Source organism: Etheostoma spectabile, chromosome 23 (genome assembly GCF_008692095.1).
Source record: "Etheostoma spectabile isolate EspeVRDwgs_2016 chromosome 23, UIUC_Espe_1.0, whole genome shotgun sequence".
NCBI lineage: Eukaryota > Metazoa > Chordata > Actinopteri > Perciformes > Percidae > Etheostoma > Etheostoma spectabile.
In genome coordinates this window covers 12504589-12519002 of record NC_045755.1, presented here as the reverse complement: position 1 = coordinate 12519002, position 14414 = coordinate 12504589, and the positions used below count along the sequence as shown (strand labels likewise).

The following is a 14414-nucleotide window of genomic DNA, read 5'->3' as shown; positions in this document are numbered from 1 at the left end:
AAAAAAAAAAACACCTGGCGAGCCCACCATTTAAAATGTAAGCCACAACAGTGTTTACTATACAGGACATTATATTGTGTACCCTTTTGCACCACTGAGTCATAACAATCAACCTATCATTAAGTCATGAAAATGACTGTAAAAACATCCATGAACAGTTGATGAAGTCTCGAGTGATTTTGATGTAGTGGATATGGGTGGGAAGGGGGTTGGTGTGCGTGGATCTGAGAGAGTAGAGACCTTACCGTGGTGACGGTAGACTTCACTGCGCTGCAGCAATATGTAAATATGACAGCGCTTTTGGAGGGCAGAATAAATGTGACACATTATTAAAATGTTGGGCAAGAACAACGTAGCCATGTCTGTGCTTCATATCTAATTAAAAGAGATCATTGTCTTCTAGCTGCTCTCTGGCAGTTCAATTCGCCTCGTTTTCACTCTATTGATGAGCTGAGAGAAGGCACCGCATATTTAAGCCACTTGTATATTTATATGCACAAACATAACACCCCTCTTTTGTCTTGGTTAATCTACGGCAATGAAATGATTCCTTTAAGACGTGTGTTTTGAGAGAGAGAGAGAGAGAGAGAGAGAGGACTTTATTGGTTCGTACCAACAGGCATATTCTAAAGCAGACGGGTACCTGAATGTCAATTTGATCAAAGTTTGCTTTTTAAAATTGAACTCATTTGGAGCCCACATCAAAAAAGCTCAGCCCATGTTGCACCCTTCGGTATCTCTGGCTACAGTAGAACATTTTAATATGCTCATGTTCATGAGTTCTCTTGTGAAGTTTCTATGATCTAGAAGTCAGCATCTATACATATTTTTGAATGCAGGCTCAAAGTTCCTTGTTTGCAGAGAGGAAGCCATTCATTAAAAGTGTGATTTGCACTCCGGTCACACACTCACAGCAGACAACGGACATGGCAAGCAGTCAGCCAGCCACAAATCCTTGCAGAATGCGCAAATGCCGAGCTAATTAACAAACTTACACGCCTCAAACCAAAAGGCTGACAAGGTCAAAGAGTGATCAATGTCAGTTGCTAGAGACACTCTGTGGCAAATCTAATATACATTAAATAACACTCCCACTGGGTGGTCTTAATGAAGAATTCATGGAGAGGTTTATAAACTGGGATCTTTTATGAACTACTTTACCCAATTACCTGATAATGTATTGTGACTTCCATATTGTTCATGATTAAAAAGTAAACTTGTGGATTTTCTTGCTTGGCACCTAATGTTGTTTTGACAAACATGTACATCACATTAAACTTGCCAGGCTGACAGACTGTCAGATGCTTCTATACTGTATTTATGTAAGAGAAAAGAGAAGCCTATTAATCACTTATGAATACACACACATTCCATTCACTTTGATTTCTTTGATACAACTGACTGCTTTGAAAAACAAGATAGTTTCTGATAGAAAAGGCAACCATGGATAAATGTAGAGAGCAGCAAAGACAGGCAGTGGTGTACACTTAGAAATGTAAATTCAATAGTTGTGTAAATAATCAATAGATATACTCACATTTTACAGAAAGCCACTTGAAAATTTGTGAAGTGGCCTTAAAACACTCCTTCCAGCATCAATACCACTGATTATCATCCAGTCTTCTATGCTATGAATCAATACTTCCACATTGAAATTAACAGCAGAAGCTCTGCGGGTTTTTTAACAAGGATAAGAACCATTACATGAATCTTGACTTTCAAAAGCTTGTTTACCTACTCCCCATTCTAAGCCTACCGGGCCTCAGTCACATCCTGGGTAATGGTGTTTCTTTGCCAAGGCCATGTAACTGGGTGCACCCTGTGTTTCTGTCGGCTTTTGCATCTGTCTGCTGGTATGTCATGTGAAAAGGTCAACCTGGTATCTCCACCTCTCAAAGTGAGAAAAAAAAAAAACACATACCAAGAGGTTTCTATACATGTCACAGATGTGAACTGCAATAAGTAAAAAGTGTGAGACAGGCAGGAACTAAAATGATTTAAAAGGAAAAAGGAAAAAATATCACGTCTTCTTCTGTTCAAGCCTGAATTATAGAAGTATCACTATTAAATTGCATATTTTGAATGCAAAACTGAATGTTACAGTAGTTATTGCTGAACTGAAGATATTATTAGGGTCTAATAAAGATTGTAAGCACATTTTGACCAATGTTGTGTAGGTTCCTGTCCTTTTTAGGGTCTTACGACGTGAGATAAGAGCTTACCCGGTATACTATAAGATTTAACAGAGCCACCGTGGGAGCTGAAGGAATTAAAATTCTCTCATTGCTGATATCTGACTCTCAGAGTGGGCTAAAAGAAGGGGGTGAAAGGGAGTGTGGGAGTTGTGAGAGAAAAATAAAGCAAGATAATGAGATGAAGAAGGAAATTACAAGGAGCAAGAGGGGTATGCACAAGGTAGTGGGAAATTGTAAGACCGTAATACAGAGCCAGCAGGAATGATGCTGAAGAAAGAAGGAGCAAGGGAAATGGAAATGGAGAGTGGGAGAGAAAGGCGAAAGAACAAGCAAGAGATGAGAGAAATGGCAAGAGGGAGGGAGGGCTGGACGAGGGGCTTTCATATTGATACAATCGGTCAGGAAATAATAACACGAGTGAGTGAATAAGAAAACCTCATTTCACGTAATGAGTATTCTAATCAAGAGATTTCATTATCTTACATCGCAGAGACAGGGGATAGTGAAGCCCCAGGCAACTGGGTGTTGGCAGTGATTGCATGCTTGGGAATGGCTTAACGCCTTTTATAACTGGGCTGGTACAGAAGAGCTATTACAGTACATGCCTATGCACAATCACACTCTCGGAAACACACATGCATACACCTAAACACTCCTGTATTTATGAATGCATGCCAGCTGGGGGAAAAAAAACTCAGGTTATTGGAAGCAGAGGAGCCGTAGTGCACGAGTTAGAAATAGATGGACTTTCATTAGGCAACAGCATCCTGTCCTTTTATTTATTCGTTTGAAGTTTTATTATCAGCTAAAACATTGGTCTGTGTTCTGACCTTGCCATCGATTACCATGGCGACAATAAAAGCATTCAGTTCAGCCCTCTGAGAAAGTACAGCAGGAAGCAAATTCTGCTTCACTTTGTCAGAGGGCCCTTGAATATTTATATAAAGTACATCTAAGTTACGGATGGGTGAGAAATGCCTGTTCAAATTCAGGAATAAGCACCTCATCCTCTTTAATAAATTCATGCTAGTTAAAAAGTGGTTATACACATGAGTTATGCTTCAGAAAAGGCTGTTTTCTTGGCGCGCACACACACACACACACACACACACACACACACACACACACACACACACACACACACACACACACACACACACACACACACACACACACACACACACACACACACACACACACACACACACACACACACACACACACACACACACAGTTTTGAGAGCAACTACTGCCACAGATTTTCCTTCGAGATTTGCCATAGGTCAGCTCAACAGCTGCTCATCCCCTCAGCCAATCAAGCAGGGAGCAAGAACACAGCACAAATACACGCCAATTAAAGAAATAATTAATCCAAGCAATCAAGCTTCCCCTGTCTTTTCCTCGTGCTACTCTTTACTGACAGATTGAATGCCATTCATCACATCACTGACAGTTTCCTACTGATTAATTTACTAAGAGAAGGTGAATTAAATCAGCGTTTAAGTGCTGGGTGGAAAATAAATCAAGGATGAACAAATCTCCATGTCAGTGGATGAAACATTAAATCCTTGGGTATGCCAGCAAGGGAGGGCCAAACAAACAATGTGCAGTGCTACAATTTAGCTCTATACTCAAAGTAGCAATGTAAAATTCACTAAAAGAGAACAATAATGTCATACATTAAAGTAGGCTTGATTTCTAGATTATACATGTATTTCCTCACAGAAATATACATAGACAAGGCAAACTTTGTTATTCAATATGCCCACACAGATAAGTAATATTTGATTCTTATATAATCTGTATAGTGGATGATGTTTAAAGCTTCATCTTTATTTGATATCTAATATTCTCTAAAATATACCGAGCACTCTTCTATTGTTGTTGTTCATATCTGACCTGCAGCACTGTCTGGATCTTGGCAGAGACGTCGGCCTGCTCGTAGAGTTTGATGCCCTCATTGTGGGCCCCGCCAGGGCACTGCACTGCGATCTGATGCAGGTGGGTCAACACCACGCTGTGAGCCTGGGCCACTGCCTTGAACTTATCAAACAAAAGCTCCAGCAGTTCCAGCAGCAGCCTGTAGAGGGAGCCAAAGAGAGTAGAAAGGGAGGGCAAAGATGAGAAACGAGAGGGATGGAGAGCAAGAGAGTGGGGATAAGTACATGAAGAGGAAAGGGAAAAGGAGGGAGATCAAGAGAAATTATGAGAAGAAATATAGAAACAGAACAAATTACATGTGATACGGATTTGTTTCCCTTTTGGAAAAACATTATTTTGTAAGCCAGCATTAAATTCACTCCACATGTTATTGGTTAGGAAAATGCTGTTGGAAACTCCAACAGTAAATCACTAGGCCTTGGATTACTAAACAAATAAAGCAGAAAGCCGCCAAGGGATTTAGCTTCTGTTGTAATATTAGAGAGAAAAATAAGACAGTTGACAGATTTTCGTTTTTTTCTATTACCGTCAAAGACCTGAAAAAGTCTCCACACTCCAGAGTATTGCCAGTTAGAGACAGCTTTCTATGCTCCTGCATGTTTGCCTTACCTCCAAATTCATGGTATCTATTAAAACAGTTGAGAAATACTGACGGCCATGTTAAACAGCATCTAAAATAGACTTTTTTCTAAGATAATTTTGTAATAACAAAGTCCCTGCAGTTGTATCAAACATAGAGTACATTATACTAATGTGAAGAGATTCTGCGTTACATTTTACCTCTTCACTGCTACTAGAGGTATATGTATAGGTAAACTCTAGTTCTCCTGAAGGAAATGAGAGAAATTACAGAAAGCAACAGATAATCTACCCCAAAAACATCACAGAGTACATTTCACATCACCAATTAGGTGTTTCACTTCCATGTTTTCATGGATTGTTCTCAATGACTGTCTGGAAGGAACAGGTGATGTCAATCTTAAGGTTTTAAATGTCCAGACTCATCTGACCTTGCCCCAATAATCAGCACCATGGGTTAACTAAGCAGTTGTCTAGAAAACTGAAACTGAAAATAGCTGATGCTCACAAAGCAGGAGAAGGCTATAAGAAGATAGCAAAGCGTTTTCAGATGCTTATATCCTCTGTTCGGAGTGTAATTAAGAAATGTCATCAGGAACAGTGGAAGTTAAAGCAAGATCTATAAGACCAAGAAAAATATCAGACAGAGCAGCTCGCAGGATTGTGAGAAAAGCAAGTCCAAACCCACGTTTGATTGCACGTTCGATCCAGAAAGACCTGGCAGACACTGGAGTTGTGCTACACCATTCCACTATAAACAAATACTTGTAAAAATATGGTCTTCATGGAAGAGTCATCAGAAGAAAACCTATTCTACGTCTTCACCACAAAAATCAGCGTTTTGAATTTGCAAATGAACATATAGACAAGCCTGACGCATTGTGGAAAAAAGTCCTGTGGACCGATGATGTTAAAATAGAACTTTTTGGCCACAATGAGCAAAGGTAAGTTTGGAGCAGAAAAGGCACTGAATTTAATGAAAAGAACCTGTGTCCAACTGTTAAGCATTGGGGGGAATCAATCATGTTTTGGGGTTATATTGCAGCCAGTGGCAGGGGGAACATTTCAAGAGTAGAAGGAAAAATTGATTCAATAAAACTTCAGCTAATTTTGGACGCTAACTTGATACCATCTGTGAAAAAACAGAAGTTAAAGAGAGGATGGCTTCTCCAAATGGATAATGATCCTAAACACACCTCAAAATCCACGGTGGATTATATCAAGAGGCATAAACTGAAGGTTTTGCCATGGCCTTCACAATCTCTTGACCTCAACATAATTGAAAATCTATAGATAGACCTTAAAAGAGCAGTGCGTCACAGACAGCCCAGGAATCTATGGAAGACTTTTGTAAGGAAGAATGCGCAAAGATACCTCAAACAAGAATTGAAAGACTCTTGGCTGGCTACAAGAAGCGTTTCCAAGCTGTGATACTTGCCAAAAGGAGGCAGTACAAGTTATTAACTCTGCAGGGTGCCCAAACTTTTGCAGACGCCATTTTTTTGTTTTCTCTTATTTTCAAAAGTGTAAATGATGGAAATAAAATCTAACTTTTTGTGACATATTATATGAATGTCTAGTCTGTCATTTGATGCCTTTTGGAGATTTAACCATCTTTTCTTGGCTTCTTTATGAACGTTAATACCAATTTTTACCTGGGGTGCCCAAACTTTTAAGCCACACTGTACTCACAATTATTCTTCCTACAGTAATAACCTGGCACCTGGGCTGGCTATCGCAAAAGTAGTGAGCTGCCAAACCTACACTCAAATGAACAGCTACTCTCATTAGTTTTAAATGGCTCTGGCTGAAGAGAGCAAAGCCAAAACCAAAAAGACCGCAAACTTGATCTGAGTGCCACGCTCTGGATTGGAAACTCAGGTTAATCAACTAATGCTTTCATACAGACTTTGCTATACCTGCTTCTGCACAAGGACAAAGCTTTCAAAGTAAAGAGGGAACACAGGTTACATTAGTTGAGACTAAATGGGTACCACCCGGTACACCCATGCTAGTGAGTGCCCACTTTATTTTAGTAGGGTTAATACATTTAATATAAATATAATCACACTGTTTGTCTAACACTGGTCTTCAAATACTCTCATCTGGTATTTTAATTGGGTTTTATTTAATTGCTGGTAAGTGCAACGTTTTTTTTTCAAGGCAACATCAGCTTAAAGCTAGTGCATAGTTTCTGTCTCCCCCATGAGGAATTCTAAGTAATGACAACAAAACTGTCAACATGTCCACGTGATACAAGCCTTCCTTGATAGTGCACCAACCCCACCCTTCCCCCATACAGCTGCTAGTAGCCAAGGAGGACACGACGGATAAAAATAAAACACTCTTCAGAAGAGGTAATTATCTTGACTTGAGTTTCTGCGTGCGAAAGTTGCCCGACGACACAATCTTCTGAACACAGCCATGCAGAGAAGTACAGAGAGTTGTGTTGAGCTGATAGTCTTAATTAGCTTTGTAGCAGCTCATTTGGCTTGAATGTAACCGACGCTCATTAATATCAAAAAGTTAAGCACTAAAGCCTTTAAAGTCATAGATTTATACAGTTCTTTCTTTTCTGGGCAGCTGAACCGTTTTATAAAACAAACACAAGCTATGGAACTCTTACAAATAGCTGCATTTCTAATCTTACACTCTACAAGTATATATGTAACATGCCTTGTAAAAATGATAATGCTGAACTTATGCAGCCCAGAGACTATGTCAAAGTTCAACTGTATCTTGCCCTCTTACCCTCAAGTCTAACTGATCTTTCTCACACCAAACTAATCAGCTTTTCTGCTGATTTAATTAAGAAAAAACTATTATTATTATTTGCCAGATGTACAGCTAACCAGAATAATAGTTTAAATTTCAAACTAGAAAAGTTGTGACTTCCAAAAACAAACCATCCTCTATCAAACATTCCTCGAAAGCGCCGGAGCCCATTCCTCATTAATACCAAGTCAATACAAATAACCAGCTATTTAAATGCTGCAAGAAAAGAAAGCATGCTAAAAGTTGTGTCAAGTGGCCAAGGTTTCATGGGAAGGTATCAGGATAATGTAAAGACAAGATGGATGCTTCACTAGGGGGCATTTTGGTTGGCTGTCTGTCACTACACTGGCAGTAGCAGCGAGTAAATGTTATTAATGGAGAGGAAAGCAGGCACAAATCACTATGAGCTATAACTCAGTGAATGGAAGATGTTCGTGAGACGAAGAGAGGAGCTGTGAAATGTCAATGAGTCAAGGAATTCTCTCACCCCGCTCTCTCATGTATAAACATAAAGGACTGATGCAGTGAACACCAACTTTCAGAAAATGACAAAGAATTTATGGTCATACATGTAGATGGACATGCATTAAAGTTATGGCTCTGACCTAACTACTTTTTTTCTGTTAAATTTCTAAGCGCACTCCAACCATACCCCCACCTTACCCCTTAAGCGCACACACTAAGACAGACAGACAGACAGACACACACACAAAGTGTAGACAGCAGAGTCCTCCTCGTTATCTCCCAGTGGAGGCCATCCTAATCCATATTGTCTGTTCTTAGAGGCCTCACTTCTCATTTCCCCTCAGGATCGAAGCTGACACACACATGGCTGATGAACAGTTGGGAGAGACAGCAGGCAGCACACACACTTGAATGTACAGTCCCTGACTATCTGACAGAAACTACAACTGTGTGTGTGTGTGTGTGTGTGTGTGTTTATTTATTTCATTTTGGGAGGACAATGAAATGAAATCCACAGAGCAGAAACACATTAACACAAATGTGTCCTTTAGACGTTTCCCAATGACCACTCTACTGAACAGGCAGAGGAAAAACTGTACAAAAGAGACAAGCAATCAATCTTGTGATCAATGCGCATTGCTTGTTTTTTAAATTGGATTTAAAATACTTAGCCTTTTATCTTAATGTTCTTTGCTCATTCAAGCATTTCTGCTACGACTATGACTTTAAAGTTGTGCTCTTTCTTTGGGATTGAGATTGGACTCAGAATTTCCTAAACCAAAGACACAAAGCAAGGAGAAATAAGGCTCTGTTTTTGTAATGCAAAATGAAAAAATGGAGTTCAACAAGTCTCACAAAGAAAGACTCACAGATCAGTGGTGCATGTTAATAACGTTGGATGAAGTATCTTACTAAAAGTAAAAATCTAGTGAAAGTGCACTTCAATGTGGCCAGTCACGGAGGATCTGAATGAGAACATAAACCTCAGAGACTAAGCCATGCACCACCGTATATACTGTAAAGTGCTTAAGTGTTGCCTGCCAGTCTGCAGTGCTATAAAATATAGTGTGCAATATACAAGACCATTGTTCCCTTCAACTGGTAGATTGGTAAGAGTTTCCATAGCAACAAGCCTCTACTTTAAATTAAAGTGTGAACAAAAGCAGAACTAGGTGTGTATGTATCCAAGTAGAAACACACACAAACAAACGTCTTTAGTGTTTGCCCCAATGCAAATGCTCAGACACAAATACAGTACACACACACACACACACACAGACACACACACACACACACACACACACACACACACAGACACACACACTTAAAACAATCTGTAAGGAGTTGAGCTGAGATGAGCTACACTGAAGTGAGATGAGATTCAGCAGGCACCTGGAGAGGGAAGGCAGACGAGGCCAAAGAGAACATCCCAGACAGAAAACAAGACGTTCCTCTTAAATGGTTCAGGATCAGTGGCCTGAGACCTGTGTTTCCCAAGTCTGCTCGCTGTATGTGTATGTCTGCAGGAGCTGATGTGACTGCTTTTAATTTAGCAGCTGCAGGTGTGAAGTTGTTTTGTGTGTGTGTGTGTGTGGTGGGTGTGTGTGTGTGGGGGGGGGGGGTGGGGGGGGGGGGGGGGGGGGGGGGTACCATGACTTGTCTAGTTTAAAGCAGCAAGTATCTGTTTCATGGTCTGAGGCGTGCCTCCGGTCCTAGTCTTTACTGTGTTTCATACCGGTTGACTGTCTGACTATGAACACTGTGGGACTGCATTTAAAACATGTTGTCTACTGCCTTCACGTCAGCTCTAAAAAAAAAAAAAAAATAAACAAAAAAAAAAAAAAAAAAAAATCTACATGTTAACATCAAACATGACTTGGTGACTAATCCAGGTTATATCATTATTTATAAAGAGCTTGACTGTATTAAGAAGAATACACTTTAGCAACCACTGAAGGGAGTGGGCAGCTTGTAGTTAATGACACTAGGGAATTGAGTCAAATGGGGATACTATAACTACAGAAGAATAAGCAAGCAGGCTGCTTTAATAAAACTCTTGCATAGATACAAATACTGAGGAGATTTCAAGTGACGTCTTATTAAAAGGTATTTTTTTAGAGTAAAACAGTAGCTGCATACTGCCGTTTACACTCATTTGTTGGAAACGTGGCTGATTCCAGTTATGTTCCATGTCTCTCTTTATTTACTATCTAATATTCACCTTCAGTTTTCTCAATTTTTTTCACTGATCTGTAGCAATCCCTGCCCTTCAGGGAATTGATCATGGTATTCTTCTAACATAGTGCCTTCCTCCTTCAGTGTGTCTCATTACTGTACCTTGGCTTGCTCTCCTGGGCCAAGTTCTCTCCTCTCTGGTAAGCATGGTCTGCTATCTGAGTGGTGGACCTCTTGACGATCTGTTTCAGCTCAGGTTCCAGCCGCTCCATTATGGCTTTGATGGTCTCAGGGATTTTCTTCAACTTGGCCAGAGCCTGAAGAAAAAGAACGATCCAAACACTTGAAGCATGAGCACAAAATGAAATAACAGCACAGAACACAAAAGGTGGATGTAACATATTGGTGGTGTGAAAATCTACAATTAACAGTGTGTGTAATGTTCATGTCTACCTTGATCAGGATGCCCATAAACTCAGCACTGTTCCCCTCTGGATCCACCTCAGAGAGCTCCGCTTGGTTTAACTCTCGCACATCCTGCTGCAGCTCACGCACTAAAATAAGTATACACATAGGTTAGCGTGCACTGTATCTGTTTAAAAAACATTTACAGGCATAAGGATCTAATTATTTTGAAGGTATTGTAATCAATTTAATACACTTTTGTAAATTCAGCGAATAGCTCCTCACGGTCACCTAGCTCTCTATTTTCTGTGTGTGCTGAAAAAGAAGCTGGGGGTGGTGAATTTGTCTGGAGGTGAGTTCAAATATCAACAATCTTCGTGCAGCATCGCTTACTGCACCTTTAATAATAGACAGTTGTAAAAAGACTGCCAAAAAAAGTAAAATAACATTTCACTCAGTGTTTTGCTTGTACTTGCACATCCATGAACCAATTGTTGTCTATCTTTAAGTTGGGTGAATTGAGCCATTGTTCAAAGACAATGACAAAATCCTTGGAAACATGCCATGTCCCCTATGCAAACATATCAAATCTGCAATACTCTATTGAGCTACCATTTATACTTTATACATAAAACGGGCGCTTCTTTGATATATTTTAAAACCTTGGAGGTATTTGTTACTTCCTTTGCAGTTTCCCAAACACAGCTACATTTGTACAAATCTAATTACCAAGATTCAACACCTTTTTAATTGCACACTAAAATTACAATCATGGCTTCAAACCAAATGAATATACTACATATTTCTCTTTTAAACACACACACACCTGCATCTATCCTGTTATCCTGCCCCCATTCATGCACTTTTCATCTGACTTAGCCACATTAGCAGCTAAATTGAGAGCGGCAGCATCAAATGATGTTCTAATTTCCATTAGATGGGGCCTCCCAATTCCCCATCAAAGCATGTTAAGAGAGTTAATGTTTATGGCAAGTTAATGGACTTTGGTTGTATTTCCTCCTTTCCCCCATTCCAACTGTAGTTTGTGTAATATTTATGACAATTACTAGCTACAAATGAGGTGCTTTAATGCTATTAGACAAAATGGCACACTAGGCCATTGATGGAAGCTGGCTGCTGTGTCGTGACCACAGTTGTTAGCATGATGGTGCATAGGCACTTACTGCTTGGTGGTAGCTAATTGCCAGTGTTCTCTTTGTAAAATGTAGGGAAAACTGTGGTTTAGCTTTTATTTTAGGACCACAGGGTGGGTTAATTGTACAGATATTTATAATGTATTAGTGGTAATTCATTTGTGTGTTTTGAGGTCTTGACACACACATTCAGGATGATGGGCTGAGCTGAGTGAATAAAAAAAGAGGTGGAGTAAAAGATACATAACTAGAATGACAGTTGTAGCCGACATAAGCCCTCAGTAAAAGTAGGAGCTAAATGCAAAACAGACAGAGATAGGGACAACAAGGAGAACTGATCAGGGTAATTAAACCACCACTCGATGGAATAAAAACGTTGGGTTGCATCGTAGCTTTCAGGGAAACCTTGCTTTTCAGCAACCTTTCATATGCTAAAATATAAATTATGTATCCTAAGGGATTATTGATAAGCAGCAATAAGATAATAGGTTTGTAGATACTGAGTGGTATGCACAGGACGCTCTATGGTTGCATAGCATCCAGAGAGCTAAAAAGGAAACCGACTAACTTCGAACGCCAAGAGAGTGGTGGGTGGTGAAAAAAGTGCCAAGCTTAATATAAAAACTAAGAAACACCAAGGGAACACCAAGTTATTGCAGGATTAACTTTTTTCATTATCTTCTTGTTTGTGATTCTCTGTTCTCTGCCTGCAAGGAATGCAGTGCTGACTATACGCCCCAACAACCAAGAGAGAATTCATACATTGCTGAATACAGTTAAAGTCTGCATTATCAGTCCCTGTTAAAGCGCTGGTTACCAGTTTCAGCATAAAGAATGCTGTTCCCCTGCTGTGATGACAGAGATACTGGTTGACTAATGGTACAGAAAGGGGTGGACAAGATGATTATGATATTGGCGAGGGAAATGTGTATTATGATCATAGCGGAAGATGTTGTTGATATGCTGCAGGGATAGAAATGTATGTGTGCACGCTAGTGAATCTGTAAAGAGGCACGGGTGGTGTGTTCAGATCAGCCGTTTCTGTATGCTTTTATTATTACTATGCGTGTGTGTGCGTGAGCAAGAAGGCTTAGCAATACACACCCATAATGACATGCAAACGCATGAAAGCCAGAATGATACTAATTTTCTTATCACTAAGGATATCAGCACAGTAAAAATAAAATTGCAAATTAAAATCCACACACTTTGTTATCCAAAGAGACCAAAAATACTGCTTTGTTGATTTGTTTATCTCTATAGTTCTCCTAATGTATGCAATTTTAAGGGAGAGCAAACCGAGAGAAAAACGTTTATTTTCACAAAACAACCTTTTAAAATGCAGTTCTTTTTGCTTCTCTTTTCCTTCACATAATCTCTACGCCTTCTTTTTGCTAAGGGACCTGCCTTAAGTCCCTCTTACTCCCCGATCTAATATGATCTAAGGACCGTACCACTGCTGGATCCAGGTGTGCTGAACTGTGATGAATCCAAAAGCTTGCGTGGGGTAGACAGGCTGCTGACATCCAACACAGGCATTGGAGATGTGTCTTTGGGAGTGGAGCTGTGAAGAGGGAGGAAAAAAAAATCCAGGGACAGTGATTATCAAGATAAAGTAATGTTATTGAATTCAATGCTTTCTGTCTCGTATAAAACATGATATTGCAACCATATGAGAGGTTTAGTATGCGCTGACAGAAATGTGCCCGATAACCTGGCTTTTTCTAACAAAAACAATCTACCGTTATAACAAAAAAAAGCTTGCATCTCTGGTTGGGATTTCTGCTGCTTTCCAATGAGCCATTTATCAAGCCTTAAGCCAGAGGTGGAAGCAATCAAGGTCCTTTAAATTGCGCGGTATAAACAATGTGTGTCTGCTAAGTGAGTGGGTTGTATGGAGGCTGGCTTGTTGTTAGAGGGGACCCAATACAGGAAGGCCAGGACCTGTCACTGGCTGACCCTCAGTAATACATCACTGTACCTCACCAACCCAGCCACCATAATTACTCCCCCCCCCACCCCAACACACACACACAAAGTGCAAACAACACTTAAGCTGAATGACATTCATGGAACAAAACAGCTTCAACAGTGTGTTCGAAGCTATTGTGCCGCATTATCCCTAATAGGTTATATGGCTGCATCATGAAACTAAGAAACTGGCCCCTGGTCACGGAGGCATAGCTTAAGTTATTCTCCCAGTGACTGCAAAACCTACTTCATCATTTGAAGCATCATTGGTGGTCACACAGAAACTCTATAAGTTGAATTCTGACTCATTTACTGCTAGTCTCTCTCACACACGCGCACGCACACGTTCAGTAGATCTTATAACCGCTTACATCCCAATTCCCTATGAGTGAATTTGGGATATTGGCTTTTTTATAATACATCTTTGGAACATCATTGCACAAAGAGCCATTATAAAGAAGTTGAGCAACAAGTTATACCAGGTCTAATTGTTTTTTTCAGTAATTGGCTTGGTTTCTATACAGTAAATAATGGGCAAGTTGTCCCATCAAAGGGATAACTCATAATGAGTACACATCTATTCAGTCAAAACTTTTTTACTACAAAATAGGCAAACAAGAAAGTCTTTTGGTAACAGACCAAATAAACAGATTTTTATTTTATAACAGTCCATAGGACGTTTTTTGACCTCACTCTCTCTGTCGCACTCAACCTCGCACACTTGTATAAAGTATATTAGTGATATAACACTGTA

The 14414-nt window shown here is 39.9% G+C and overlaps 1 protein-coding gene across 2 annotated transcripts in view; it reads right to left on the bottom strand.

The window, feature by feature from the left end:
- Positions 1–14414, bottom strand: part of exoc4 (exocyst complex component 4) — a 122606-nt gene that overhangs the window by 99507 nt on the left and 8685 nt on the right. For both annotated transcript variants that reach the window (XR_004327697.1, XM_032504985.1), the window contains exons 5-8: positions 13144–13253; positions 10584–10684; positions 10293–10447; positions 4095–4275 (exon numbers count right to left, since the gene is read on the bottom strand). Coding sequence is in view for 1 of the 2 variants with exons in the window: in XM_032504985.1 (XP_032360876.1) it covers positions 4095–4275; positions 10293–10447; positions 10584–10684; positions 13144–13253 (547 nt within the window). In the remaining variant the exon portion in view is untranslated. The remainder of the gene's footprint in view (positions 1–4094; positions 4276–10292; positions 10448–10583; positions 10685–13143; positions 13254–14414) is intronic.